General features: G+C 30.7%; 1 protein-coding gene across 1 annotated transcript in view; it reads right to left on the reverse strand.

Moving 5' to 3' along the window:
- The window catches only part of LOC100164918 (dynein beta chain, ciliary-like), a 29,861-nt gene extending 2,640 nt beyond the window's left edge, over nt 1–27,221 (reverse strand). Inside the window, exons 1-50 of the mRNA XM_029489895.1 lie at nt 27,023–27,221; nt 26,563–26,922; nt 23,529–23,859; nt 22,789–23,008; nt 22,650–22,727; nt 22,372–22,566; nt 22,126–22,295; nt 21,841–22,063; nt 20,988–21,154; nt 20,624–20,913; nt 20,388–20,536; nt 19,821–20,291; nt 19,519–19,745; nt 19,286–19,412; nt 18,985–19,218; nt 18,178–18,356; nt 17,984–18,119; nt 17,710–17,844; nt 17,346–17,608; nt 17,080–17,281; nt 10,730–10,954; nt 10,457–10,667; nt 10,265–10,392; nt 9,728–10,159; nt 9,379–9,552; nt 8,974–9,169; nt 8,574–8,686; nt 8,087–8,280; nt 7,787–8,006; nt 7,549–7,710; nt 7,459–7,473; nt 6,344–6,889; nt 5,812–6,285; nt 5,591–5,717; nt 5,395–5,528; nt 4,892–5,020; nt 4,250–4,403; nt 3,833–3,975; nt 3,607–3,776; nt 3,401–3,539; nt 3,133–3,297; nt 2,866–3,059; nt 2,290–2,803; nt 1,941–2,111; nt 1,646–1,797; nt 1,243–1,543; nt 946–1,089; nt 742–879; nt 276–677; nt 1–201 (exon numbers count right to left, since the gene is read on the reverse strand). Coding sequence (XP_029345755.1) covers nt 1–201; nt 276–677; nt 742–879; nt 946–1,089; nt 1,243–1,543; nt 1,646–1,797; nt 1,941–2,111; nt 2,290–2,803; nt 2,866–3,059; nt 3,133–3,297; nt 3,401–3,539; nt 3,607–3,776; nt 3,833–3,975; nt 4,250–4,403; nt 4,892–5,020; nt 5,395–5,528; nt 5,591–5,717; nt 5,812–6,285; nt 6,344–6,889; nt 7,459–7,473; nt 7,549–7,710; nt 7,787–8,006; nt 8,087–8,280; nt 8,574–8,686; nt 8,974–9,169; nt 9,379–9,552; nt 9,728–10,159; nt 10,265–10,392; nt 10,457–10,667; nt 10,730–10,954; nt 17,080–17,281; nt 17,346–17,608; nt 17,710–17,844; nt 17,984–18,119; nt 18,178–18,356; nt 18,985–19,218; nt 19,286–19,412; nt 19,519–19,745; nt 19,821–20,291; nt 20,388–20,536; nt 20,624–20,913; nt 20,988–21,154; nt 21,841–22,063; nt 22,126–22,295; nt 22,372–22,566; nt 22,650–22,727; nt 22,789–23,008; nt 23,529–23,859; nt 26,563–26,922; nt 27,023–27,134 — 10,737 coding nt within the window. The 5' untranslated portion in view covers nt 27,135–27,221. The remainder of the gene's footprint in view (nt 202–275; nt 678–741; nt 880–945; nt 1,090–1,242; nt 1,544–1,645; nt 1,798–1,940; nt 2,112–2,289; nt 2,804–2,865; nt 3,060–3,132; nt 3,298–3,400; nt 3,540–3,606; nt 3,777–3,832; nt 3,976–4,249; nt 4,404–4,891; nt 5,021–5,394; nt 5,529–5,590; nt 5,718–5,811; nt 6,286–6,343; nt 6,890–7,458; nt 7,474–7,548; nt 7,711–7,786; nt 8,007–8,086; nt 8,281–8,573; nt 8,687–8,973; nt 9,170–9,378; nt 9,553–9,727; nt 10,160–10,264; nt 10,393–10,456; nt 10,668–10,729; nt 10,955–17,079; nt 17,282–17,345; nt 17,609–17,709; nt 17,845–17,983; nt 18,120–18,177; nt 18,357–18,984; nt 19,219–19,285; nt 19,413–19,518; nt 19,746–19,820; nt 20,292–20,387; nt 20,537–20,623; nt 20,914–20,987; nt 21,155–21,840; nt 22,064–22,125; nt 22,296–22,371; nt 22,567–22,649; nt 22,728–22,788; nt 23,009–23,528; nt 23,860–26,562; nt 26,923–27,022) is intronic.
- Nucleotides 27,222–27,742: the final 521 nt, after the last annotated feature.

Genomic DNA, 27,742 nt, shown 5'->3' on the forward strand with positions numbered 1-27,742 from the left:
ATCTCTGGGTTGCATTTCCAACAGAGTTTGGAATAAGTTTTCAGACCTTGTAGTAAGTGTGCCAATTTCAGCGTTTGAGTGAAGTCCGTACAGTATAGGACTTTCTGATGGCAATAAGTCATCTATATATTCATGATATGACTTATAGTCTGTATTTGGTGGTGCCACAAAACCCGGTGCAAATAAAAGATCTCCTTCCATCTATAATTTAAAGTAACAACATTTTATTAAACCGTATTATGTATATAAATATAAACATTTTTAATAGGTAGTACTAGATCTGGATTCATGTAGACTTCAAGATATGTCCGACATAACCTTCTATCCCAATCATCGGTAATGTGTCCACCATACATGATCTCTCCAAAAAGATATCTAAGGTCCTCCCAAGGAACCTTATTATTAGCTTCCAGGTAGTTATATAATACGTTCACCGATATCGTTAAATCACCCACATTAAATGGATATGATCTATTCCATCCTTGAGCCCCAAACTTCGATCTTTCCTGTATAGATGCATGAAAATAACACAAACTAAACAGAATCGCTTTGAATTCTGCTTCTTTAGAACTCATCTCAAGTGTATCTTGATTGAAATTATCTAAGGCTTTATGTAAATTTGCCATCATTCCTGTTGGTGGTTCGTTAGTAATTTTTATTGAAGAATCTAAAACACCCTAAAAAGGCAAACAAAATTGTTAAATTTAAAAATAAATATTATTTAATTTATAGTAAAAATACTTGAGGAATAATATGATAGAGTGGGTCAGCGGCGGGTTCAGCACTAATGAATATTCTATAATTGACATGTGGATGTTCAAAAGATGCTTCCATTTTTTTATCCAAAGAAGGCAGCCATTTTTGTACTAGATGCACATTCTTTCAAAAATAAATAGTGATATCATGTTATAGTGAGTTAATTATTAACTATAATTTCATATTTACTTGTAACATAACCCAATTACCCAACCGAGAACTTAACTCTATAGCATCTTCTGCCACTTGTTCTTGTCCTTGCCCTAAAGATATGTTATGGAAGTTCTTCTTTTCAATTGTAAATCCTTTTTTTTTACCAACAGCTTCAACATCCTATAACATAATATACTTGTAGTAAACAATTTACTTGTGTAAAGGCTTGAAACATTGCATAGTGTAATATTATTAATATCCATAAAAAATTGAATTTAGTTTTACCCAATTGAACATATTTAACAAATTAACAGACGATAATGTAATAATTACACGTGTTGGATCAACTCCTGCTGATAATATAAAAAAGACAGGTGTTTTACAAGTAGTTTCTTTGAATGAATCAATGAACTCTGGAGGTCTAAAATTGGTATATTTTAGACCAAGAACTTCTTGGACGTATACTTTAGTAGCATAAGTCATTCGATCAGTTCTTAAAGCTCTTATTATGCAAAGTCTCTGGAACGGAGTTTTGTTTTTCCATTCTTGTGGCAGTTTATCTTTCTCTGGAGCTTCACCATCAATGTATAACTGCCATCGTTTACCGGAAGTTTCAATATCCTTGTCTAGACCTCTTTAATAATAAATATATTTTTTTAAATAAATGGTCTTTAACTATAGTAAATTCGCATAAAATAAGTTAATTATTTATTAAAAGTGCAAATTTTTTTCTTACGCATATTCATCATCAGCTAAAACAAGTGATCGTATAGCTCCCCATACATTTGATGAAATGAAATCAAATGGACTAGATAATCCAGTAATTGCTGGCCTTCTCAACAAATATTCTAACTCTATCGGTTTTATTTTATTTGCTTGAAGTTGTACCTACAGTATAATACATTTTATTATAACTTTATTACCTACGATTAGTCAATAATCATAAAAAAAATTGTTCAAAATAAAATTCATGTAATAAGTGTTAACAATATTATTAAAAATTAAATACTTTTTCATCATAATATATGTACCTGAATTGTCACTTGACAGATGAATATTAACTTATCCTTTTCAAATAATCCTCTACTAGTATAAATAAATGTTTGATAAGTTATATTATCCACCAAATTGACTATTCGCTTATTTAATGTGTCTGCTTTTTCTGCATCTCTCATAGCACGTTGAAAGACAACACTGAAAGCCTTTTAAAATAAAAATGAGAATAATAAGCAATAAATTATAGTGGGTCCATGTTTGAAGTTTAAAAATAATTTGATAAACAATATTGAAATAAAATAAAAATTCTCTGTAAATTAATCAATTTAAATGGCACGAAGCAACTTTAAATATGATTAGCCTGTCTTAAATTTAATAGTTTACCTCTAGAGAGAACTGATACATTGGATTTATTTTTATCAAATCATTCATTATAAAATAAACTATTGATGCTCGTGTTGCAGCAATACGATATTCTTCACGGGCAGAGTCAATTTCTTTTGATGTTATTTTCGCTTCGGCCACTTTTACTTCTATTTCCGTAGCCGTTTTTTTAGACTTTTCGAGGTTCAAAACGAGTTCTTTGTCACCAAGTATCTGATCACCATCAGCTGAAGACAGTCTCTGTAATAAATCATCTTCAAGTTGTTTCAATGTTATTTTGAAACTATTTTGTTGTTTGGTGAGATCAATTCTCATTTTTTCTAAATCAGGTCTTTCAACTTTCACAACTTCTGCTAATAATTGATCTTCAAGTTGATCACGGTTCACAGTAAAGTTGATTAGTGTTGTCTGTGCTTGCATTTCCGGTTTGTAATGTGGATTTGACAATTTTGTGTGCAATATAAGATGGAAATTCGGATTGTAATCAATCTCTTTTTCACCGATTTTTACAGCACTAAAATTGAATATGAATAGAATTTAAACATAGATATTATTTAACAGATAAAAATTGTTTACCTTCCTTTTTTTATCAAGTTTCGACCAATAATATTATCCAAAACAGGGTCTATGTTTTCACCTATATTTTCGATCAATAAAACGTTTCCATCTCTTACACAAATCTCTATATCTGATAAATAATCTTTATAATTCAATCTAGTAATTCTTAAGCTTCTTCCATATTTAGTTTTAATCCATTTAATTCCTTGAAGCTATTCATCAAAATAAACATAATTATGCAATACTTATTATCAAATATTGTTCAAAAATAAAAATGTTACATACCTGAGGATCAACCATCAATGGCCATCTAACAGAATTAGTTAAAATTGTTGCATTTTCAGATGACATCCTATCATTTGGTAGACCTTCATTATTCCAAGCTGCAATTTGTGCATCATCAGTGAGCAAAGCTAGTGGATCTAAATTATCTGTTATTGGTATCTCGGGCTGAAAAATTATTATTTTAATTTGAATACGCGAAGAGCTCAAAGTAAAATAAAATACACATTTTGATTTTGACTTAATTTCTTTACGCACATAATGAATTTACCTTAACTTCCTTGAAAAAAGGTAGCCATGCATTTTGAATTAGTTCTTGACGATACATTTTTGTAAAATAACCTACATATGACACAAAAGCAGAAACCATAAGGGTATCTCCGGGTAAAGTTTGCAAACTTTTTTGCAATCTAAAATATAAAATAAAACTGTGTATAGTTCTACCAGTCTAATGAATATAATGCTAAAATAATTTACGTTGAAACACTTTCTTTCCATCGGACATTTTCAGATGCTAAACCATTGACGAGTCGGTTTGCCAAATCGATCCTCATAGATGTTTCATCCGCTTGATTTTGACAATTTGTTTTTTCAGCTACGGCGCCATCAAACTCGTCTGTTAAAATTTTTTGTTTCCTTTCCAATTCCTAAAATTATAGATGATATAAAATATTACGTAATTAATTATTTAATTAAACTTTACAATAATCATATTTCTAAGCTCCATAAGTTTATTTCTAGCAGCGCTCAGCTCTTCATTTGCTTGATCTCGAGCTTTTCTTTTTGGCTCCACAACTTGCCAAACGTCATTAAACTTCATTATATTTATTACCCATTTACATAAACCTTGAATATGGAAGTTCATGGTTACAAATTGTAATAAATTTAAATGTATTAGTAATAAAAATCTATATAAAAAATAACTTTAAAATTGAGTATATCCTACATAATAGTTTATATTCATGTAGATTGTAGGTATAGGTTAAAGATATATATTATTATTTATTAATAAACATATCTATATAATTGTTGCATAAATAACAATAATAATGTTAATAAAATTACTTCCCTAAATAAAATATTACATTTCTGATATAAATTATACTTGATTTTTACCAACCAGCAGCAGCTGAAGACTTTGCAGCGATTAGATCTGGATCAAATTCTGGATCTTTTAGATAAGGCTGTATTGCTTTAACTACATCTGGGTGTATATGTTCTTTATCGTAGTTTATAAGCGAATCTAAAAATCCATCAACTTTTGCCATCATTACCTAGGTAAATACACAAATAAATTATATTCTATGTTAAATAGATAATATCAATATTCGCTCATTTACTATCTATGACGTAGAAAAATAATCCTTATTAAAAAATATATTGTTTGTTACCAAATATATATTATATTATATTATAATCTATTAATAACTAAAGTAAGCATAATGTATATTGTATATGTATAATATAAATAGATGGTAATTTGTAAAAAGATATACCATCTATAATCTATATTGTTATAGATGTTTATAGTAAATTAACTATTGTATAAAATATAGTTTATTTTAATTTATAAACTTAAAATGCATTGTTTTAATTTTACATATTCATATAATAATAAAAACGTGATTTTCATTCAAAAAATCATACTTCTATTACATAACTGAATGAATTAAAATTAGAGGTATACATTATAATTTGGAATTTTAATTAATATAAATTATACAATTTTAATAATATTAAATTAAGAGAAACTAATATGTACCTTGCAAGCTTTCCAGCTCCTATCCTTCGGAACTTTCCCTTTTTTAGCTTGTAATACCATAACTCCCGATAATACGTTTATTACAGCTAACGGAGGTGATCCAAATGATTTCAGTTCTGTTAAATTATTCTAAAACGTTGAATAAAAAAAAGTTTAAGTGTTTGACATAACTACCACATAATATAATACAAATATAACATAATTTATTATATATTTTATAAATATTTACATTCAGTTGTTATTGTTTTATTCAATAACACAACATAATATGTATGCACATGTAAATATAATTTAAATAAATAACATTTACTAGAATTGAAAATTATAAAAAAATATTTTTAAATCACATATTAATATTATTCTTTCTTTACATTTTTTTTTATGTATTATTTGCTTCTTTTAAACTATTATAATTTATAATTGTACACATTTTATATGAACTTATTTATTGACTGTTATAAATGCATTTAGATTTTCGAAGGTTATCAACATAGTGCATTTACTTTATTTAATGTATCTAGAGCACTTTGTGCTGCTACCAACGCTGGTTCTGCTTTTTCTAAATCTTCGGCACACAATCGTTGTTTCAAACCAACATCTTCTTCAATTAATTTAACTTTGTCTTCTTCTTCAGCAGCTGTAAAAAAATAATCGTTAATATCAAACTAGTGATTTAATTTTAAAATAACATAATAATACCTTTGTATTTTTCATACTTCACTTTCTCTGTTTCTTTTTGGACCACTTTGATTAGCTCTTCAGCTTTAGTATTTTTCTTGGTTAATTCGATCTCTTGTACATCTAATTCAACTTTTAAAATATCAACCTATATTTATAAAAAAATAACTCAACTGAATAAACTGTTAACGGTGACCATTATTGTTAAATATTTATAAATAACTTATTTTATTTTTACTTACCTGAGCTGCGCATGATAAAAGTTGTTTTATACCATTTTGAAATCTGTAGATACCATACTTAATATCATTGGTCTTTGACACTAATAGTTTCATGTAGAGATTAATTTGTTCCAAAAATGATTTTGGCGTTGTATAATTGTAACGACGATCATTTGTTAAATACCTTAGTGACATATCATTTACTGAACTATGTACATGGGACATAAACAAGGATACAGGTCTCCTTAGTTTGACTGGAAGTTCGATCAAATCGCCTAAAAACCTAAACGACACGGATTCTAATGCCTCTTTAGGCCATTCATAGAACCAGTTGATAGAAGTGCACGTGACTAGAGCTGGAAATCGTCTGGATCGAATTCTTAATGTGCTACCGACAGGTGAAAAGCACAAGACAATCTTGATTAATGATCTCACTTTGTTGATGAAAAAATGCCAACAGTTCTCTTTAGTTTCGGGTAAACCATTTGCTTTAACCTAAAATTATAGATTATAAATTAACATTATTAATAACCAAATCTAACTACTATAAAACCTCTGGGGCGATGGTTTGAATTATATTGTCGACTTCGTCATCGGCAAACAGCTCTGGAATCTCGCCACTGGCTAGCATGTCATTAATGAGCACAAGGAACTTCTCATCGGCCACTTGAGAGTCAGTCATCAAGAACATGATGCCAATATTTTTTAATCCAGCTTTTATGTATAAGGTGGCTAGGTCGGCTTTCAAATCGGCAATGCCATATGTAGACCTCAACTGTATTTGAAACGGTTCTAGCGAAGATATAAACGCTGATAAGCGAGCCAACGACTGTTTACCACTTCCACCCACACCAACGAGCAACGCATTGCCTCTGGGAAGTTCAAGTATACGATTTATCCGGCAAACATGTGACATCGCATCTTCGAATAGCACTAAATTAATAGCCCCCAAAAATTCATTGTACGACTTCATTGCATCGTTTAGTAATTTTTGCAGTATGGGCCACGACCGCACAGGCATATACTTTTGATCACCAATACCATCCGCGAAATGTGAATATATCAATGGGCTTATCAAGTATTCATTTTCTGGAATATCCTATATACAGAAGTCTAAAACTTAAGATAATAGTAATGGATAGAATTTATAAGCACTTTTTGAATAAAAACAATTATAATAATATAATACAATAATTTCTTCTAAGTTATATTAATATGGTATTAATTTAGTTATGTTAAAAATCAGAATATAAGTTTGCATGAAATAACAAAAAAATACATTTTTAAATGTTAAATTAAATTATTTTTAAATATTTGCTATAATATTATAATATAATTTTATTATATAAATAAAATAATTTAATTTAAAATGTGTATGGATGTTAATGTCAACGTATGCATGCATGATTTAAGGAAAAAACCGCTGGTCTTCTTGAATCAAAAATTAAAACTACAATGAATCCCAGAATACTTCTCTAATCATGAATATTATATAAAATGTATTGTTCTTTATTATTTTTCAAGCCCTTAAAAGTAAATTATCAGTCTGCAAATAATACCTAGGTTGGTTTTTATACAGAAATTCTGTACTTATTATATATTTCCCAAATAATAGAATGTAGTAAATACTATTTAGGTTAAATACCGAGTAAAATATAATAATCTTACCTCAATTACTAAGTTCTGCATGAAAATGTTTTTGAAATGTAACAATTAAACACTGAAATATAAGACGAATAAATGATATAAAATACTCACACTAAAAGTTTTCTTTATTTGTTCAGTAATTGTTTTTGAAAAGGTTTCTTGATCTTTTTTTTCGATTAATTTGTCGCTATAAATTCGACTAGTCTCGTGAAGCCAAAGACGAATAAAAGAACTAGTTGTTGAGACACATTCACCATTGGTGAACATGATTCCCTTTTTAACAAAATGATATTAGTATTAATATTTAAAATTCCTTCTTTTTTTAGCTAGGTACAGAATACGATTTTACTTGAAAAACATTGCTCATGTCTCTAAGATTGAATATATAATGAAACTTAATGGCTGTTGGCAGAAATACTGAAATAATTTTCTCATGAAAATTGATCGCCAACTGCACAATTAAATCTCTTAATTTTAACACAGTACCGTTGAATTTATTTACTGGGTTTTTTAAATGCTGAGTCAAAATCGAAGAGTAAATTGTGTATAATGCATCACGCGATGGAAATCTAAAGTATATAATATTATCATTACTAAATGAAAAAAAAACCCATGTATAAATCAAGAATTTTAAGCATTAAAGACTTACCCCAAAGCAAATACATAAAAATGTCTCTGCAGTCGAGAATCAATAGTAAAACTTCCAGCAGTTGGATTCATACTCGAAACAAACATGACATTTTGAATATCTTTTAGACATAACTTCGTCCTGTCATACCAATGATTATAATCCATAAATTGTCTGATGAGCGTATGAGGTTGCACGGTTCCATAAGAATCGACCTTTAATTACATTTAAAAATATATACATCAAAAAAAGTAAAAGCTTATTATAAACTGTTTTTATAGATTTTTCAATCAAATAAGTAAACTACTTTTATCCATATTATTTTTAAAAATTACAATTAGTAGGTTAGATTGATAGACCATTAAATAAGTTCACGTTTATTTATTAACTTGTATTATACGAGTGATGGTTCGTCATTGTAATAATCAATATTCATCTTTATTACAATACCAATATATTCAAACAATAATAGTTTAAAATAAATATTATATATTAAATGTTAACTTACTTCTGGCATGTTTATATCATCAATAAAATAAATAAGTGTTTTACCACCAGGTGGGCCAAAGTTTCTTCCAGCTTTTTTCTCTAATGGTTTTTCCAAAATCTTTTGTAACATTTCTAGTAAAGATAAATTACAATATTAAGACTTTTATGATAAATATTAATTATATTTATAAAGAACAATTAGCAGTATAAAACTATAAAGGCATTACTCATACGAATACGAATATCAGCATACAGTTTATAGTTTACTACTAATTATGTATTGCTAACTTTAATTTACGAAACACGTGCTTAAAAATAAAAGTTAAAAATAATAAATTACTCTGGTGAACACTTTTAATGATAAATATAATTATATAAATGTTTAGAAATGTTTAAATGTAGGTTTTTAGTTCATTTACCAGATGTAGTGTAGAAATTAAGCGGTACATTTGCAACGGCGTAGAAATCATTAGAAAGTGATTTGAGTTTATCATTAATTATGACCGATTTTCCAGTACCAGCGGCTCCAACCAACATGATTGCCTTTTTTTTATCAACCAATAAGTCGAGAAAATATCTTATCCTTGTTGTTTCTATTGTGTTTACGAGTGTTTGCTATAAATAATTATAATTTAATAATGTTTCTATTGTGTTTGACCCAGAAACATAAAATATCATAATTTGTGAGAAATGTGGACACTAATACTTAATAGTATCTAATAGTTTAAAGATCAGAAACATTGTTATTGTGATCATATTTTTCTCAATTGGTATGATATAGTATAATTATCAACTTTTTTTTTATAAAATAACATAATCATTACTTGTAGAGGTATATCTGGATTAAGCTCGAAAGATGATACAAGATCTGACCAAGGAAGAAACTGTTTTGATTCAGGGTCGATGTAATAATTGAACACACTTCCTGATGATGGGATTTTAATCGTTTTAAACTCTGTTAACCACCATTTTGAAAATTCAACTCGCCAATCCATCAACTATATGTAAATCACCAATTTAGCATTATGATCACAAAGACACAAAATATAATTGACATCCTTATTATTATAAATGTGTAAGGAAAACATTATAATATAATATATAAAAACAATTTTATAAATTGTATATTATGAAGCACTGACTATATTAAAAAATAGTACTAATTATAGGCACCTGATCTTGAAATGTTGCTGAACCAAAAGCCCAAAGACAAGTGAACACAAAATACGTTTCATACACATCCCTAGTGGTTTCCGGGGGACAATTTATGGGAGTCAGAAGACAATCGAGTAACGTGCACAACATTTGTATGTGCGTTATTTCCGGTATGGGTGTTATGATTTTGAATTTTGTTTTTAGCGCTTCCAAACAGATGGGCACATATTTCTCAAACAGTACCAGAAGAGCGGCTTTTTCAGTTGCATTATCTCTAGTGTCAATCCAACTAGCAACATACGGATTCCAGCCAAGATCAGTAGGGTTTAAGTAGAGTATACCAGCCCGGGAAACAGTGGCTGGCGTGGCTGACCTCAAATTGGATATCTCGAACAGTAGACGCATTGTCGGTGTCAAGGCAATTCGTTCATTACTCGCCAACGTCAACACCTGCAATGTATACATTATATCAACAGAGTTCGTTCACGTGTGATAATATGAGCCCATTTATTATTCATAGTATACCTATATAATTATCATGAAACCATTTCTTACCTTATTGTCATCCATTACTGTGTTTAAAGACTCAATCCACATAGGATCTATGTCACCGTCCATTACCATCCATTTGGATCCATCACCAGACATTTGTGATTGATCTCTTATCAAGCACGAAAATAATCCTATACGCATATACAATGTTACTACAATCTCACGCAAAAATCAAACTGATGCACAAACATTTACCATCTACCCATTCTCTAGTAGTCGGACTAATGACGCCAAACAACTCATCATTAGTTACTGCTTTCGGTTCAATGTCATTGAAATACGGTTTAAATTTCAGGTTTGCATAAGTTCTATATAAAGTTTTCCACACCTCCGACTTGCCCGTACCGGCCAAGCCAATTATGAAAACTGAATGCCTAACTTCTAATAACTCCACTAGTTGCACTACCTGCGTGGACAATTCATAATAGCATTAATATAACATCCCGTATATTAATTTTTTTTAAGGACCTTAAGAATGAAATTATCCTCTGGCTGGAGTTTCAAGTCAATTGCAGCATAACGAACTTGCTTTTCAAATTCTAAATCACGTTTTCGGGGCACGTCTAGTGCAGGGAACAAATCACCGATAAGTCCCATAAATATAGTAGTATCTTCAGTCACAATTTTTGGAGTATTAAAATCTCGAAGAGCTCGCATTAAAACTTCATCTTCAGGACGATTTCTATCTGCCCGCTAAAATAAAAAAAAATGTAATATTATGTTTTAAGACAAATAATATGCATATTTTAAATCTTTTAAGGTATATAATGTTCGTGTTCAACAGCCGACCGTGCAACACATGTTCTTATCGCAACGTTCGTTTTATAGCTTTTCGATAGCACAGAAAACACGTCGACATTCGGAAAGGTAATATGTTTTAATAAATATAACACCCAACCACCTATATTCACGAAATGAATAAAAATCTTACAGGCTATATGCCCAAAACCCCCATACCCAATCGTTCATACACATCCATCTCAAATTCAACCATTTCCACACCTAAAACAAAAATAAATAAACTTTCACACAAAACCGCGTCGATTCAACAATCAACCAAAAACATAGTAGTGCATAGCACCGACCATATCGGTGTTCCCTCCACCACAACGAGCAATCATACCTCACGCGTCGTAATCAAGAACCCTCTTCTACTCTCTGCCACAACAACACTAGTGATGGGCGCAATCGACTAGTTTTAACTATCGATTGTCTATCGATAGTTTAAAAAACTACCGAGTGATTTTTCAATTGAATAGATATTATTATTCATCGATTGTTTTTAAAAATTATCGAGTAATTCACTCAATAGTTTTCTTTCGGTAGTTGCATACGTCTTACACCGACTAGTTTTGACTATCGATAGTTTTCATTCGGTAGTAAATAGTAATACACGTCTAGTACCAACTAGTTTTGACTATCGAGTTAAAAAAAAACAATCGAGTGATTTTTCGGTATAATCGACCGAATTTACTTGATAATAATTTGTGATAGACATTTTAAAGACAAAAATATAAAAAATGAAATAACCAGCCTTGATACTCGATAGTCGAATCTCGAATGACAACATTGACAACATCATGGCTAAATAGTAAATAATACATAACCTTACCTAAAAAGTAACAATTTCGATAGTTCGATTAGTTTTCAACAGTTCGATAGTTTTTCGATAGTTCGATAGTTTTATAAAACAACCGAGTAATTAGATAGTTTAAACTATCGAGTACTTCAATAGTTTTCACTCGGTTGTGCCCATCACTAAACAACACCGTCCAGCGATAACAAAGCCAGCGGACACACCTCAAATAATTGTAAAAATATAGATGATACACAAAAAAAAATACACCATCCAGCCCAAACGAACCAAACACACCCGACGACACTACTATAGATCACACCGAATTAATTGAAAATATCCGTTCCCCAATTAATCCAACGCTAGATATACTCGATCAAACCAAATCGGATTTGATCGAAGATCTCGAAGAAATCAAATTTTCCGCTTTAACTCAAAATCATCTTGATGAAGCACTGCCCCGCGCACCAATTGAAACACAGAAAAGACTGATGTCTGATTCTTCATCCTCTAAACCTCCGGACTCCCCTAATGTCTTATTGCCCTCTACCTCAGCCAAAAAAAAAATGAAAAAACCATCAAAAAACCCAAAATACAATCTCGCTCAAATTCGTCCAGCAGTTTCGATACAAGTTTAGACGAAAATCTAAATCCAATCATCGATCACTTCAACGTCACCTAGTCCTTACCAATCTCACACATCCAATTTAAATACATCCTGGACAACTTTAACAATAAACCAATAAATATACACGAACTGGTCGAAAGTATAAACACAAGTATCCCGACCTTAATAGACAGAATCGAACAAATTCACCCTAAAATAAAGGACAGACCGCTCAAATCACGTCTAACGAAGCTTAGAAATTTGCTTTTTCAATCTCAACCTCTTATACAAAGTCCTACCCTATGAAAGCATTCTCATCCCATATTTTTACTCCAAACGCTCACGGTGCCCCATCTAGTATCTATAATCACAATCTAAATGAATTGCAACATCATTCAATGGAACATCAACGGTTTCTTTAGCAAATACGAAGAACTCCAACTCTTAATAAAGGACCACAACCCTATAGTCATATGCCTACAAGAAACCAATTTCAACAATAAAAGCAACCCTGTTCTATCCCGCTTCAATGTGTTAAAAAAAAACAGAAATTTCTGTACCAGAACCAGTGGAGAGGTAGCAACCCTGGTCAATAAAAATTTCCCCACAAAGAAAATCCCTCTCTACACAGACCTTGAAGCCATTGCGTATCAATCACGCTCCCTCACGTAACACTTACAATATGCAACATATACATACCTAACCAAAATTAATTCACACGCAATGATATAGAGCATATCATCCAGCAACTCTCCAACACCTTCCTAATTGTCGGGGACTTAAATAGTCACAGCAAAACATGGGGTTCGTACAAAACTGATCCCAGAGTCACAGCTATCAAAGAGCTGCTCTCAAACGATAATCTTACATTATTAAACAATGGTCAACCCACCCTAACAAACCCCTCAAATGGTTGGCAATAAATCTTTCCATCGCCAATTCTTCCCTCTTCCATAAACTGGATTGAAACACTCTGCCTGATATATACAGTAGCGACCATATCCCGATAAAAATTGCAATCACCCTTCCTCTTGACATATCAAACTTAGATTATCTCCCCAGGTGAAAAATCAAAAATGCTAATTGGGACCTTATCTCGTCGTTAATGGATGAGCACACTCACACCTTGCCCACTCTCACTAGCACAAGCATAAACATCGACGTAGAGAAATTTACCGCCCTTATCCTGGACACCACTAAAATTTCCATTGGAATGGCACCTTGCAAGGCATACCGACCCAGAGTCCCATGGTGGAACGTGGAAATAAAAAAATCAATCCAAGATAAAAACAGAGCACTCAAAGCATTTCAATCCACTAAATCACAAGAAGATTTCATTACTTTAAAGAAATACAAAGCACGCACAAGACTCCTGGTTAAAAGTAGCAAAGCCTCAAGCTGGAAAAGTTTTGTCTCCAACATCCACAATCACACCGACCCCTCCGCCGTATGGAATAAAATAAAATCTTTAAAATGTACCAACAGACATAACAACATTAATCTAGTTATCGACTCTAAACTCTCATCAGCCCCCAAAGACATCGCCAACTCCCTCGGACTCATTTTCCACAACAACTCTAGCATCTTTAATTATGGCCCCGATTTCTTAGCCTACTCTCACCGTTACACCAACCCTGTCAACACAGTCGACCCACAGGATCACCATCAGACCGCACTCAATTCACCACTGACGTCCGAGGAACTCGATTTCGCTCTTACCAATTGTAATAGCAAAGCACCCGGACCTGACGGAATACCTTATTCGTTCATCAAAAACTTGCCAAAAATCAGTAAAAACCACTTGTTATCGATATACAACGCAATATGGATTAACAACATCTTCCCCAATTCGTGGAGACACGGGCATATTATCCCCATCCTTAAGCCCAATAAAAATAAATTTCAAGCTGAAAATTACCGACCTATCTGTCTCCTCAATACATCATGTAAGGTTCTTGAAAAAATAATAAACCGCCGGCTAATTTGGTTCCTCGAAAAATTCGACCATCTCACCCCCATTCAAGACGGATTCAGACGCAACAGAAGTACATTAATTAACCTTATCACGATAAAAATTAAATGAGCACATCTTTACTTAATAAACAAAAAATGGGCATGATCAGCTTCGACATGGCTAAAGCTTACGACACAGCATGGAGACCCAGAATATTAGATAAACTCAACAAAATAATCTCTGAAGGCAACATGATCGACTTTATCTCTAACCTCCTCGAGAACCGCACCTTTCAAGTAAAAATCCCCAACACCCTCTCAGACACATTCTCCCAGGACAATGGAGTTGTTCAAGGGTCCTCCATTTCTGTAACTCTGTTTCTAATTTCTATCAACGATATTTCTGAAGAAATAAAACGCCCTAATATACCTCTACTTTACGCCGACGATTTTACCATCCTATGTCGCAGCTCTAATATCACGTCGATTCAACACATACTACAAGATTCCACTAACAAACTCTTATCTTGGTCTAAAACATCTGGCTTTCGTTTCTCTCATGAAAAAACCAATTTAATAGTATTCAACCAAAAGAGTACAAGAAATAAGGTCCAAATCAACTTGGGAAACCACATCAATGAAAACCAAACAAAAGTCAAAACCCTAGGCGTCAATTTTTACCACTAAGCCACATGGATTCCACACACCCTAAATCTTAAAAACGCCACAACACCCAGACTCAACATTATTAAAACTCTTGCCCACCCCTCATGGGGAGCCCAGTCTCAAACACTGCTTAAAATACACAAGGCCCTTATTCTCTCAAAACTCGATTATGGTGCCCCGATTTCCTCAACAGCCAAACCTACAAACTTAAAAAAATTAGAGCCAATTCACAATGCCGGCATCCACTTTTCCATTGGCGCCTTCCGCTCGAACCCCATTAAAAGCATTCTGAACATTGCAGGAATCCCGTCCCTGGCTGTACGATGGAAAGGACAAACTTCTAAATTAGCAGCAAGAATATCTAGATCACCCCAAGCTCTTACACACCATCCAAAACACTTCTTCAACAACTATTACGTAAAATATGATGTCGAAAATCTAATACACCTCGATGACCCTCTTTATCCTCCATGGCATCTCAGTATGGATATTAACCTCGACCTTCACAGATTCCCTAAGAATTCAACTTGCCCCAACATTTACAGAAATCTTTTCAAAGAAATCTGTTCTCAAGCACACCGTCAAACCTACATATATACCGATGCCTCCAGCAAAGATGGGCAAGTCGGCATGGCTATTATATGTGAGGGAACCACATTCCAATGGAAACTATCTAACTACTGTTCAATATATACTGCCGAAGCTTTAGCAATCCTCAAAGCTATTGAGCACACCATAAACAACATCGACTACAGCTATATCACAATTTTCAGCGACTCCCTTTCTACCCTTACCAGTATTCAAAATTATTGCACACCGTCCGACATTGCGAGAAAAATTCAGAATACCCACTTCGTAACACAAAAATCAGGCAAAAACATTACCTACACTTGGATCCCTGGCCATTGCAACATACTTGGAAACGAACAAGCGGATAAGGCCTCCAAACTCGCCCACCCGTCACCCGATGCTATCACATTACCTCTTTTCTCATACAATGACATAAAGAGAATCATCCAATACGATGCATTACGCTTGTGTCAAAGCGAATGGAACAAAATGTTCACCAAACTAAATGAGGTTAAGAACTCTGTTTGTAAGAACTCCCCCCCCCCCCCAACACTTCAAGAAAACACGAGACCGCCATCACTCGTCTCAGAATAGGCCACACTTTCTTCACCCACTCCCACTTAATGAATAAAGAAGATCCTACTATCTGTACATGCTGCGGGGTCCCCTTCACTGTCAAACATATTTTAACCGAGTGCAGAATTTACAAAACGGAAAGAGAAAAGTACCAAATGTCAGACCATCTAGCAGAAATACTTAACCCAGAACCCACCAACATCCTCAAAGTCACTCAGTTCCTGGCAGAAACCCAACTACTTAAGAAAATTTAAAATATACAATATGTCATTATATATATCTTCTTATCTCTTTTTCTATGTATATATTTATATCCAATGCACAAACGTAATTGTAAACTATATTTTTTTTCCTTTTTTAAATGTATCTAATGCGCCCAATGGCCTCCGATGCCGCGGATAGTTTTGTCTAATAAAAAAAAAAAATGTTTAATACAATTTCATTTTAGTAAACAATAAGAAAACTATTCGGTGATTCCCTTCACCCGTTCCCCATATACCAGCCGTTAACTATAGGATTTCAAACTAAACCATATACCGTAACCACACGTCACATATTATAACTACTTCCCAGTCCCCAAAATTTATGATAACCATTGAGACGAAATGGCCACTACGTTTATGACGATTACCGTCCATTTTTCATGTCACGAGTAGCAAATAGATGACTATTATTTAATTTAAGTGGCACACCTCCGTAGCCCATGCCCCATATGTTAATATCAATAAAATCAATTGTGTATGGGCCGCTTAAGACACATAATTGTGTTATAAGAGATTCAATAAAAAATATAACTTATACAAATGTCCAAGCGATTATTTTAATTTAACATATAGGTTAAGAACTATAATATCATAATTAAATTGTCACCTTCAACGATCCGGCTACAACTAATAACGATTTAATAGCTCTTAGACCCCAATCGTAATGATCTTGTTTAGATAGGAGTTCTTTGCAAAGTGAATATAGCGTCAAGAATTTTCTAGCAAGTAACCTTGCATTTTGGAATCCTTCCGCAATCAAATTTATCTCACAGATAAGTTCAAAATCTGGTACCACCATAGCACAAGGCCTGTATGAATACATTTTAAATTAACAAGCATGATGACAATTTTAAAAAATGTTTGTCAACTTACCTGAACAACGCCTTAAGATTTTCAGGAAGTTCTGCTCTTCCCGCGTATCCGGGGTTCATCGTAATAAACATGCCAATGGTTGGAATTAGATTAACATTATCACCCAACAGAAAACATGTGTTCTTTTTCGCTTTAATGGAGTCTAATACAGATTTAACTTGAGTTGCCACCACGGACAATACTTCTACGGATATTCTATTGAATTCATCAAAACATCCCCAAGCACCAGTTTGAGCAAGTCCTTTATATATATTACCACATGACTAGAATAGAGATTTGTTTTAAAAATATAAACATGGTATAATATGTATGTAAGTAGGAAGAAAATTATTTTATTTAGAAATTAATAATATTATTAATTCACTCTAAAATCCATTTGTTCGGAGCAATTGAAAACGTAGACCATCATTCCTATAGCTTTTCCTAAGTCTTTGGTTGTCTCAGTTTTTCCGGTACCGGCTGGTCCAGCAGGAGCGCCACCCATTATTAAATGTAACGACTATTTTAAAGCAAAAACAAGAAAATTAAATGTAATTATTCAATATAATATGACTTGATCAAATTGTATTTCATTATATTATTAAAAAAAATACACTTAAATTTCCAATGTGACCCAATTGAGATGTAGCAGAAATTACCTGTGTTAATGTTATATAACATCTATCTGTCAAGGGGGTCACGACCAATCTAGGAGTATTTCCCAAGTATTCGTACCAATACCGAAATTGAGCATCACAAATGTTGGCAAAACAATCTGAGTCTTTTAAATCCCACCTTTTATAAAACGCAATTATTTTTAGATTCCAAAATTTAGTATATAATACTATGTTACCTGTGTCTCAGTTGACACTGCCACTGAAAAGCAGAACCAGTTTCAATTTTCTGTTGAATCATTTTTGCCACTACGTCCCGGCAATGCACGTCAATAGTACAAATTGTGTTCACTTTTTGTCGGTCTCCTTTGGTCAAGTCTTCCAATAGTAAATCGATAAGTTCGTTCAACTGCATTATCTGAAAACCCAATAATATGTTTGGCTCGGTGTATATAATAATAATATGCTTTCCTAGTTACCTATATAATAGATTATGATTGAATATAAATATACATAATCTAATGATTTTAACTCCTTTATTTCTACAAGGAGAATAAAAAAATATACAACCATTCTGGCCCAATAGATGAAAATACTTTAACACAGCTATTTCTAAGTTGTATAGTTCCGTAATGAAATGAACAAATTATATAATAAAAAATGTACTCATAATGATTCACAACAATGATAGTGCAGACTTGGTAGCTGGTCCTTATCCTAAAAGTGAATACACTTAAGATAATAATAACAATAAAAGAAGATTCGCACTCAAACAATAATAATATAATAAAAAGTGCTTCGTGTCCTCGCAATAGCAATAATGACAAACAATGCAGTTCACACTATTTGAAGAACGGAACAATATTAATATACATAAGTTATATAGTAAATACATTGTGCATATTTGTGAGAGTGTTCCATATCAGCGATGGTGCACACATGCACGCCAATTAAAATATAATGATATCTATGAATATGAGCATTGAACATTCTTGAACTTGGCTCGAACAAATTTATTAGTATTTATGAGAGGAAGTTAACATTACTTGTTTTTTGTTATATTCTTTTAGCGCGTTTTCATGACCTATTTCCAGCTGAGCGAAGGCATCGTTGGTTTCAGCAGTCCACCATATTTGAACTCCACATAGAGCTGCCTGAGCCGGGTAATCAAATATCCATAACCTTCTTGGTTTCTCGTCATAGGATTTTACTGCTTTGCTAAAGTACTGACGACCTGATGAACGCATTATATCCGTCAATTTGTTTAGCCATTTTTCGACCTAAATAATTGTAAATAATTTTTGATTGATTAAAAATATAAAACTGAGATTTATTGTAATTTTTTACTTGTCCGGAACATTCACAATTTCCGTCAAACTCGACGTATTCACCATCCTTGGCATACATGCCAACCCCTAATTTATCTTTAATAAACTTTATTTTTGCCATCGAGTCATATAGCTTCATCAAATGTCTGCGATTATATTATTTAAATTAATTATTTATTTATTTTATAATAAAACGTGCAGTTAAATTAAGTTACAGAAAATAACTAATTAATATACACTAATTCAATTTACTTGCAAACAGACTCCGGATTATTTCCATTTGATAGTATATCTAATAAATCGGCCGATGATATAAAATAAAACCTTGGATAAGTTAAACGTTTTGTTTCCAAGTATTGTGCCAACACTTTTTCACATTTAAACAGCTCATTTTGAATATTAACAAGATTATTGTACAATCCAGGTTTACTAGTACCTTTTATAACGTTTGGATTTTCTCTAATATCCACTAGTAGTGCCTATTCATACAATATCATTCAAACAATTTTCATTATTTTTGATGGTTATATTTTATTTTTATTTTCTTCATTCACCTTAAATTCTTTGTCGAGTAATTCAAATCGCCTCGTATCCTCTGGTAATTGTACCCGTATGTCACCAGAACCAATAAATATTGCTTCCAGATAAGCCCATATTCTTTGTACTTCCAACCATAAATTTATTACTCGATCAGCTGTGTTTAACTTTGTTTGCCAACTGGACACTTCATTATAAAAATATCCAACAAACTTAGAGCTTAGCATATTTTGTAATTGGACTTGATTGTCTTCTAAGACTTCTATTATTTCTTCCCTGACTTTAAGCAAATTAACTTTTGTCCTAGGATGTGGCTGATACTCAAATTCCATTGTATTCCAAGTTTCAGTAAATTCTTTCAAGGACTTCTCCATACTCATTTCTTTTACAGACTTATCGACAATATTTTTTATATCATCTTCATACACATGCAAATTAAGTGATAATAAATCATTTAGTGTTGTTGATTTCTCAATAGAAAAAATAACCTGGAATAATTGAATGGTAAAATACATTATATAAATATAAATAAATCAAATAATGTATATGATATAAATATTATAGAACTTGAATAATATTGTTACATTTGTAACATTCATAAGTTCTGCCCAATGGCGTTCTTTCATTGCTGGGTTTTGTAATTCACTTAATGCTCTCAAAGACGTCATCATGGTTTTTATCAAGTCTTCGATGTATACATATACTGACCAATCGCGAATAATTTTATCCATTACTTAAAATAAAATGAATATAAATAAAGTAGTATATTTTTTGAAAATATATATTAAAACATTCTTAAATGTAAAAATGTAATGGGTACCTTTTAATTCTTTTGCAAACCGTTTAAGTTCCATGTCCATGTACTCGGTGTCTACATTATTCCACAATGTAGATTTCCACACATCTATCCAACCTCTGACTAGGTTCACAAAATCCCACAGCTGTTTATTGAGACGTAACGTTTTTTTAGTTGTTAATAAAATATTTGGTTCTGGTTGTGGTATTTCGAATAATACAGCTTGAGAGAGTAATTTATCGTGCAAGTCTTCTAATTCCATTAAAGAATGATTTGCATTATCAATCTCTATGTAAGGATTTTCACAATTTGCACTAAATAAAATGAACCATGAGTTGTAGTATATTAAAATAAAACTATAAATTACAAATAGAAACTTGATGCTTACTTAAATTGAGGCTGTTTTAGAAAGTTCATTTTGTAAAACGTTTCACGCACATTTAACAAAATTATTCTCCCTATTATAATTGATCCTTCTATTTGAATTAAAGGAATTACTTGAGATTTGACGTTCAAAGCATTTTTCTTAGTTGTACTCCATTTTTCCGGTAATTCCTTAACAAAAATTTAACATAAACGTATGTTTTTCTAAAAAACGCATCATAATGCCATATTATAATTACAATAATAAAGTATATAATCATAATTAGAGAACAGACATTAACGAAACCTCTATAAACATTTTAAAATTAACTGTAATATTAATTAATAATAATTAATAACTAATAGTCCCGTTTTTTTCTTTAAAAATTATATGTGGTACTATCATAATTTTTTGTAAGTAAAGCTGCGAAGTTTAAAGTAGGTATGTACAATTAATATTTTTGTATTGCATCAAAACAACTAAAACTGTTTAAGGAAAAACTGTCATATATCGATTAAATATCCAATTTTGATAGATTCTACCAACTATCAAGAAAAGTCTATTTATTTCCAACTTTTTATACTCTCCTCCCAAGTTTTAATATTATATCAAATTTGATACAAAAACCTTCCCCAAATGTAACAATTATTGTTGTGCTCAACAATTGCATACAAAACAATTCATGGTAAAAAATAAATAAATTTCTCGGTTAGCTCAGAATTTTAAATGAAAAACAGAATTGTATCTTTTCTTATTGTAGACATTGTGAAATTAATTAGTTAAAATGTAAATGAATTAGATGTGCTAAGTTGTAAGATAAATATAGTAAATGTATTGAATTTAATTCCTTTATTATATTAAACAATAATGACCATACCTGCTTCAAAATGTACACATCTTCCGGCATTTCTACGTCATACGCCTTCAGTAGATGTAATATTTCTCCTATAGGCTCAAACATTGAATCATATTCGTCTTGCCTCTCTCGAACATTAAATAAATGTCCCATGATTTTAACTAGACCTTCATAGTCCCCTTCTTCTAATGGTTTTAAAAGACCGATATCGGTTTCTACTGTGAAATCTCGTAATGAACGCAAACTAGATAATTTAAAAACTATAGATAGAAAAATATTATTTTAATCAGGTTTATTTTACTATACCTGTTCACCACTTTGTTGACCAAATAGGTTTTAAATAAATCTGACCAACTCGTAATTAGTTTTAAAAGATCCCTTTTAAACGGTTTAATGTCTATAGTTAACCAAAAATCAAATGTCATGGTTTCATCTATTTTATCAACTACTCGATAAATATTATCAAACGAGTTAATCTATATAAAATATAATATTCAGCCTCAAATATATTATATATAAATAATTAAATGTATTTATTCTTGTTTTATATACTTTGTTTTGAAAATCAATCAGTTTTGGAGAAGAATGCAGTACTAACGGATTTCCATCTTCGTCAACGTCATATTGGATTTCTAGTTCTTCCATTGATAGATCTCTGCCATATAATAGAAAAGCTGACAATGCATCATTTTGATTGGTTAGCCATACCATAGAATAGTCTTGGTACTGCACAATATATTCAAGAGCCTGAAATAAGAAAACCGAAACAGGAATTAATCTAATAAATAATATACAGGTGATGAGTACAATAAGCTAAGATTTACTCTTACTTTATTGGTTGTAATTTTTACTTGATCAAGAATGTTATCTATATATTCTACCACTTTTTGAACATTCCTAATATCTACCTGCAATTTGATATTTAATATTATATTTAAATAAATGCATACGTCATATCATCATTTTTACATTATATGGTGAATAGTTATCAGCAATTCTTTCCATGTACGATCCCATTTCAACCATATCTTCAAGTAAAGAAGTAACTAATCCATAGAAATTTGGTTCATCATCGATTTCCAGATTAGGTGAAAAACGGGGAAAATTATCGTTATCGAGAAGATACACGACAATAAATATTGCTAAAGTTCCATTTGGAATTGTAATTTCATCGTTGATATATTTTAGACTGTAAGAATTTTTTAAATAAAATTAGTCTATTAAATTTATACAAAAATATAGGTACTGCCTGTAATTGATTAAAATCATTATTTTATATTATTGTAAATAGGTAGTTGTATACACAAAGAAGACATTACTGCAGATTACCGGAAATAATTGAAAAATTAAAAACTAGCGAATACTTTAGCTATGGATACATTAATTATTTAAAATTTTATATCTCAAGATAAAATATGATTTTAGTAATGGTAAAATACCGAAATATTATATAATAGGAAAAATGCAATAACTTTAAACATACCTATTAATACTTTGTAATGATTTAAGTATTAGGATTCACTAGATTGAAAATTAAGAGAACTTATTATTTGAATGATTTTTCAGATATCCATAAATACCTAGGTACTTAATTATACCTTGAAAATAAGATATACCTACTGACTATTTTATAATGTATTTATTTCACACACTTAAAAACTTTTGAAATCGTAATATTTTATCATTTTATTATATTATGTATTTCATACCTGCAAAGAGTCGCATCTTGTAACCCAGTAAATACTATTTCATCAACAAAGTATTTATATTTATCCCACATTAACTTTCTGTCGATGTTCGATAAAATAATTTCTGCCTGAATATATATGTAATCTAATTTTTGTTCTCCGTAATATTCCCCTTCTGCTTCTCCTTCAATAAATTCTTCTAAAATAGTATCCGAGTGATTTTCTACGTCATCAATTATTTCTTCTCCATAACTGTTGTCTTCATCTAACATTTCTTCTAAGACAGTCTCTGTCTGAATTTCTATGTTGTCTATTATTTCTTCTTCATGTTTTTCTTCCGCTAATATTTTTCCTAAAATAATTTATCACATTTATCGTTAAAATGTTAACGACATTAACATAACCTATTTTTAAAGATTTATATTAAAATCTGTTTCATAAATAATTTCTTCTTGATGAAGATGTTGTTATTCTTCTTATTTTATTCTCGGACATCAAATTATTTTATAAATGTATATAGGTATACGATTATGTATATATTTATATCTCATGAAAGTTTGCTATCTAAACTTCATATTATCTATATGGGAGCATCTTTCAATGAAACATTATTTATTAAACTGAGTTTAATATAAGTATATAAAATATGTTATGGCAAATTATGTTAAATCGGAAAATGACGTTTTCCGCCGGTTATTAACGTTATTTACCTACAAATATGAGAATTATTGTTAATTCTTAGTGAACAACGTTACTATATTCATAATAACCATATGAAATGGGAACTGTTGATTAAAAAATAGATTTCTAACGAGCAATGATAAGGTGACCGCTAAAAGCTAAACTAATTGCGGTGCTAACTGGGCACCGTAAGGCGTACCTACATATTATAATATGATGGAGGTCCAACATTAGTGAAGGCTGGTTACCTTTGAAAATATCCTACCTAACAAAAATTGTATAGTTGATTATGCCTATAGTATCCAAAGGCTCCAGTGACATGGTTAGGAGAGAGCCAAGTCATAATTTTAAGAAAATGTTGATGATTTTTTTTGTATTTTGTTTTTAACACTATAAAATTTGTTAGAAATACAGCTTGGGGGTGCGTGGACTCTAGGGCCTCCCTGGAATAGACCCTGCTTAGTATATGTACAACTGTCGTCGTATATACTGATTTTAAATGACTATTGACGTGCAAACTGTTCGTAAAACTTTTAAAGAAACAATTAAAAATATTCTTATGAACAAACGGAATGATAATAAGACAGTTATAACTCTTTTTTGTCTACTAAGGATTATAGTGATCTTATATTATTGAACTAGGTAGAAAATCAAAAAATTGTTTAAAAACTGTTGGTGAAATGAAAATAATGAAGGACTATCGTGAAGTACCTTCGTAAGTACGACATTTTAATAATAAATGGAAAAGAATGCCATATTAGACCAGCTGACGAAAAAAATGTCTTATTGTATTTCGAAAAAATTGACGAATTGTTTGATATTCTTCACGAAATACATTCTGTCATAGGCCATGGAGGACGAAATCGTATAGTTACTGAACTGAAAAATTAACATTGCAATATAAAAAATTAAACAGTTATAGTTTATTTCAAATTATGTGTTTTATGCCAGAAAAAGTAGTGCACCCAAGAAAAGGATTATAGTATCCAAACCAATTTTATAGTGAACTTTCAATTTATGGGCACAAGTTGAGAAAAATAAATAAATAATGATAATACTAATTCTTTCTGAGTTGTTTCTATTCCTAAAAATACCTACATCATTTTTGAAATGTACAGAATTTGAGATTCGTGCTTATCTAGTCTATAAAACAATAATTACCCGTGTATTTGACCATTAATGTGTCTATCTGGCTTATAACGATAATTGCTAGGGCAGAGAAGTTATAGGATTTGCATGTTTTATTCTGAGCCTCTATTTTATAGCAAACCAATATACAAATATAAGTCATTAGCCCATAGTTGAAATATTAAAAAATAATGTTTAAGATTTTTAAAAAAAAAATGCATATTTCGTTATTTTGTGCATATTTCATGTATATTCTACGTATTCACATATTTTTGAGGGAAAAACTGCCCAATTTTTATTTAATTAAAAACTGTATGGTATTATTATATACCTTCTATAATAAGTAAATTGTACAGCGTACACCGCCCGATGCCCGTGTACACGTTGTGTCTATGTATTATCGTAGGTACTCACAATAGGGGAATTCGGATAGAAAATACTAATTAAAAATAAAAAAATAATACCAAATTTAACCAAGTTTTGGAAAAAAATTATGAATTTGCGTAATATTAAAAATTTTAAAAATTTTGAATGGAGAAAGTTCATCGATGGATGGGTTACCAGAAGACCTAACGGGAAATAATTTAACATTTTATAATTATGCACCAATAACATATACAAACATTGAAAGGTGTTTTTCTCGGTACGAAACCATACTGACTAAAAATTGGCAATCATTTGACGTAGAAAATATTAAAAAAACATTAGTTATACAATGCAAAAAATTATCAGGTGTGAAAATAGTTATTTTAAAACTATATTTATATTAATATAATATTTAATGTTTATTTTAAGGATAAATCTAAGATTCAAGATTGAAGAAAACCATACTACTAAAAAAAACATGAATTGTACAATGCGATGATTTTATTTTTTATTTTACTAATATATAATTTTTTGTGCATATTATTTTGAATATTTAAAAGATTTGAATGCAATGATTTTATTTTTATTTTTAACTTTATTTTTTTATTTCACTAAAATATAATTTTTTGTGCATATTATTTTGCATATTTAATGGATTTTAATGCATATCTTCAATTTCTTATGTGTATATTTGCATGCATATTTTTCCAATTTTACCTCCTATAACTTCTCTGCCCTAATAATATTACCTATGAATTTGGTCAATAACGTTAATAACTGGACGTTGATTTCCGTTTAAGGTAATTTACCGTAACATAATACAGACCATGTTGACGTCATTGCAGACATTTTAAAGATAAATGTGTTGAAGTTAACTTACTAAAATTTGGATCCAATAATGGTACGTTGTGAAATAATAAAAGATCTTCGATGAGCAATTGTTGTATCTTAATACTAGCGTCTCGCACTTCGGCGTACCTAGCGATTTTCTTTTCCGTCAACTTATTGCCAAATGTTATACGTTTCGTATTCTTATCACGCACATACATTGGCTTATTAATCCATTGACTACTTAGAGTAATTATTTTTTGAAAATTGTCGTGGGTTTGCATTACACGCTCGTAAACGTTTTTAGTTAATCTGTGTATAGTGCTAATTGTACTTTGTAACGAAATTGGTGACATAGACTCATCATTTTCTGTTTCTTCGTTCAAATCTTTTTCACTTAAATAAGCAATATCTATTTATAAGATTATAATATTATATATTTTATTTAGTTATTTAATATGACGCGTACTAATTATATAGAGATAATAATTAATAAAACATTATTTTTTTACCTTTCGAATTCCACGTAACATACTTTTGAGCATCGTCAATATGTCTATCAATATTTTCGATTTCTTGAATAATCAACTGTAATTCTGTAGGATGTGTTTCAGTTCTCAGCATATTATACCTATATTATCAACTAATGTAATTTTGTAACAAACAAATATTTAAAATCAGAATTATTTTTAATTAGAACATCATTTGACAAGCACAGCTTATAGAAGGTGAGCAGACGATTATCTATTACTAATGTTATTATTATAATTATTATATTTTCAAGATTATTAATTGTTTGTTTGCAAAATAAATAAATAAATCAAAAAAAAATAAAATAAAATCAATTTTGAATTTTGATAACAAATTATAGATCATTTTTTAAAATATGTTCTTTTTGATAAAAAAAACTACAGCCTAATAGTTCCTATAATACCATAATAATATTCTAATGCCGGGTCACATAAACAATCACTCAATATTTAATGAATAAATAGTGTGATACCTATAAATATTCCGGCAGTAATTTTTTTTATGTTTGGAAAATGTTTGATTCATTAAATTAATACAATTGTATACAACTTAGCATCTAACTATAAGTTTTATTTTTAATAATTGAATATATTTTTAAGTAGCACCTACCTACTTAAAATATAATATAAGTAGGTAATCAAATCATATATTTATTATTACAAAATATTTATTATTCACAAAATTGACGTTTATAAATTTTA

The sequence above is a fragment of the Acyrthosiphon pisum genome, chromosome A2 (genome assembly GCF_005508785.2).
Source record: "Acyrthosiphon pisum isolate AL4f chromosome A2, pea_aphid_22Mar2018_4r6ur, whole genome shotgun sequence".
NCBI lineage: Eukaryota > Metazoa > Arthropoda > Insecta > Hemiptera > Aphididae > Acyrthosiphon > Acyrthosiphon pisum.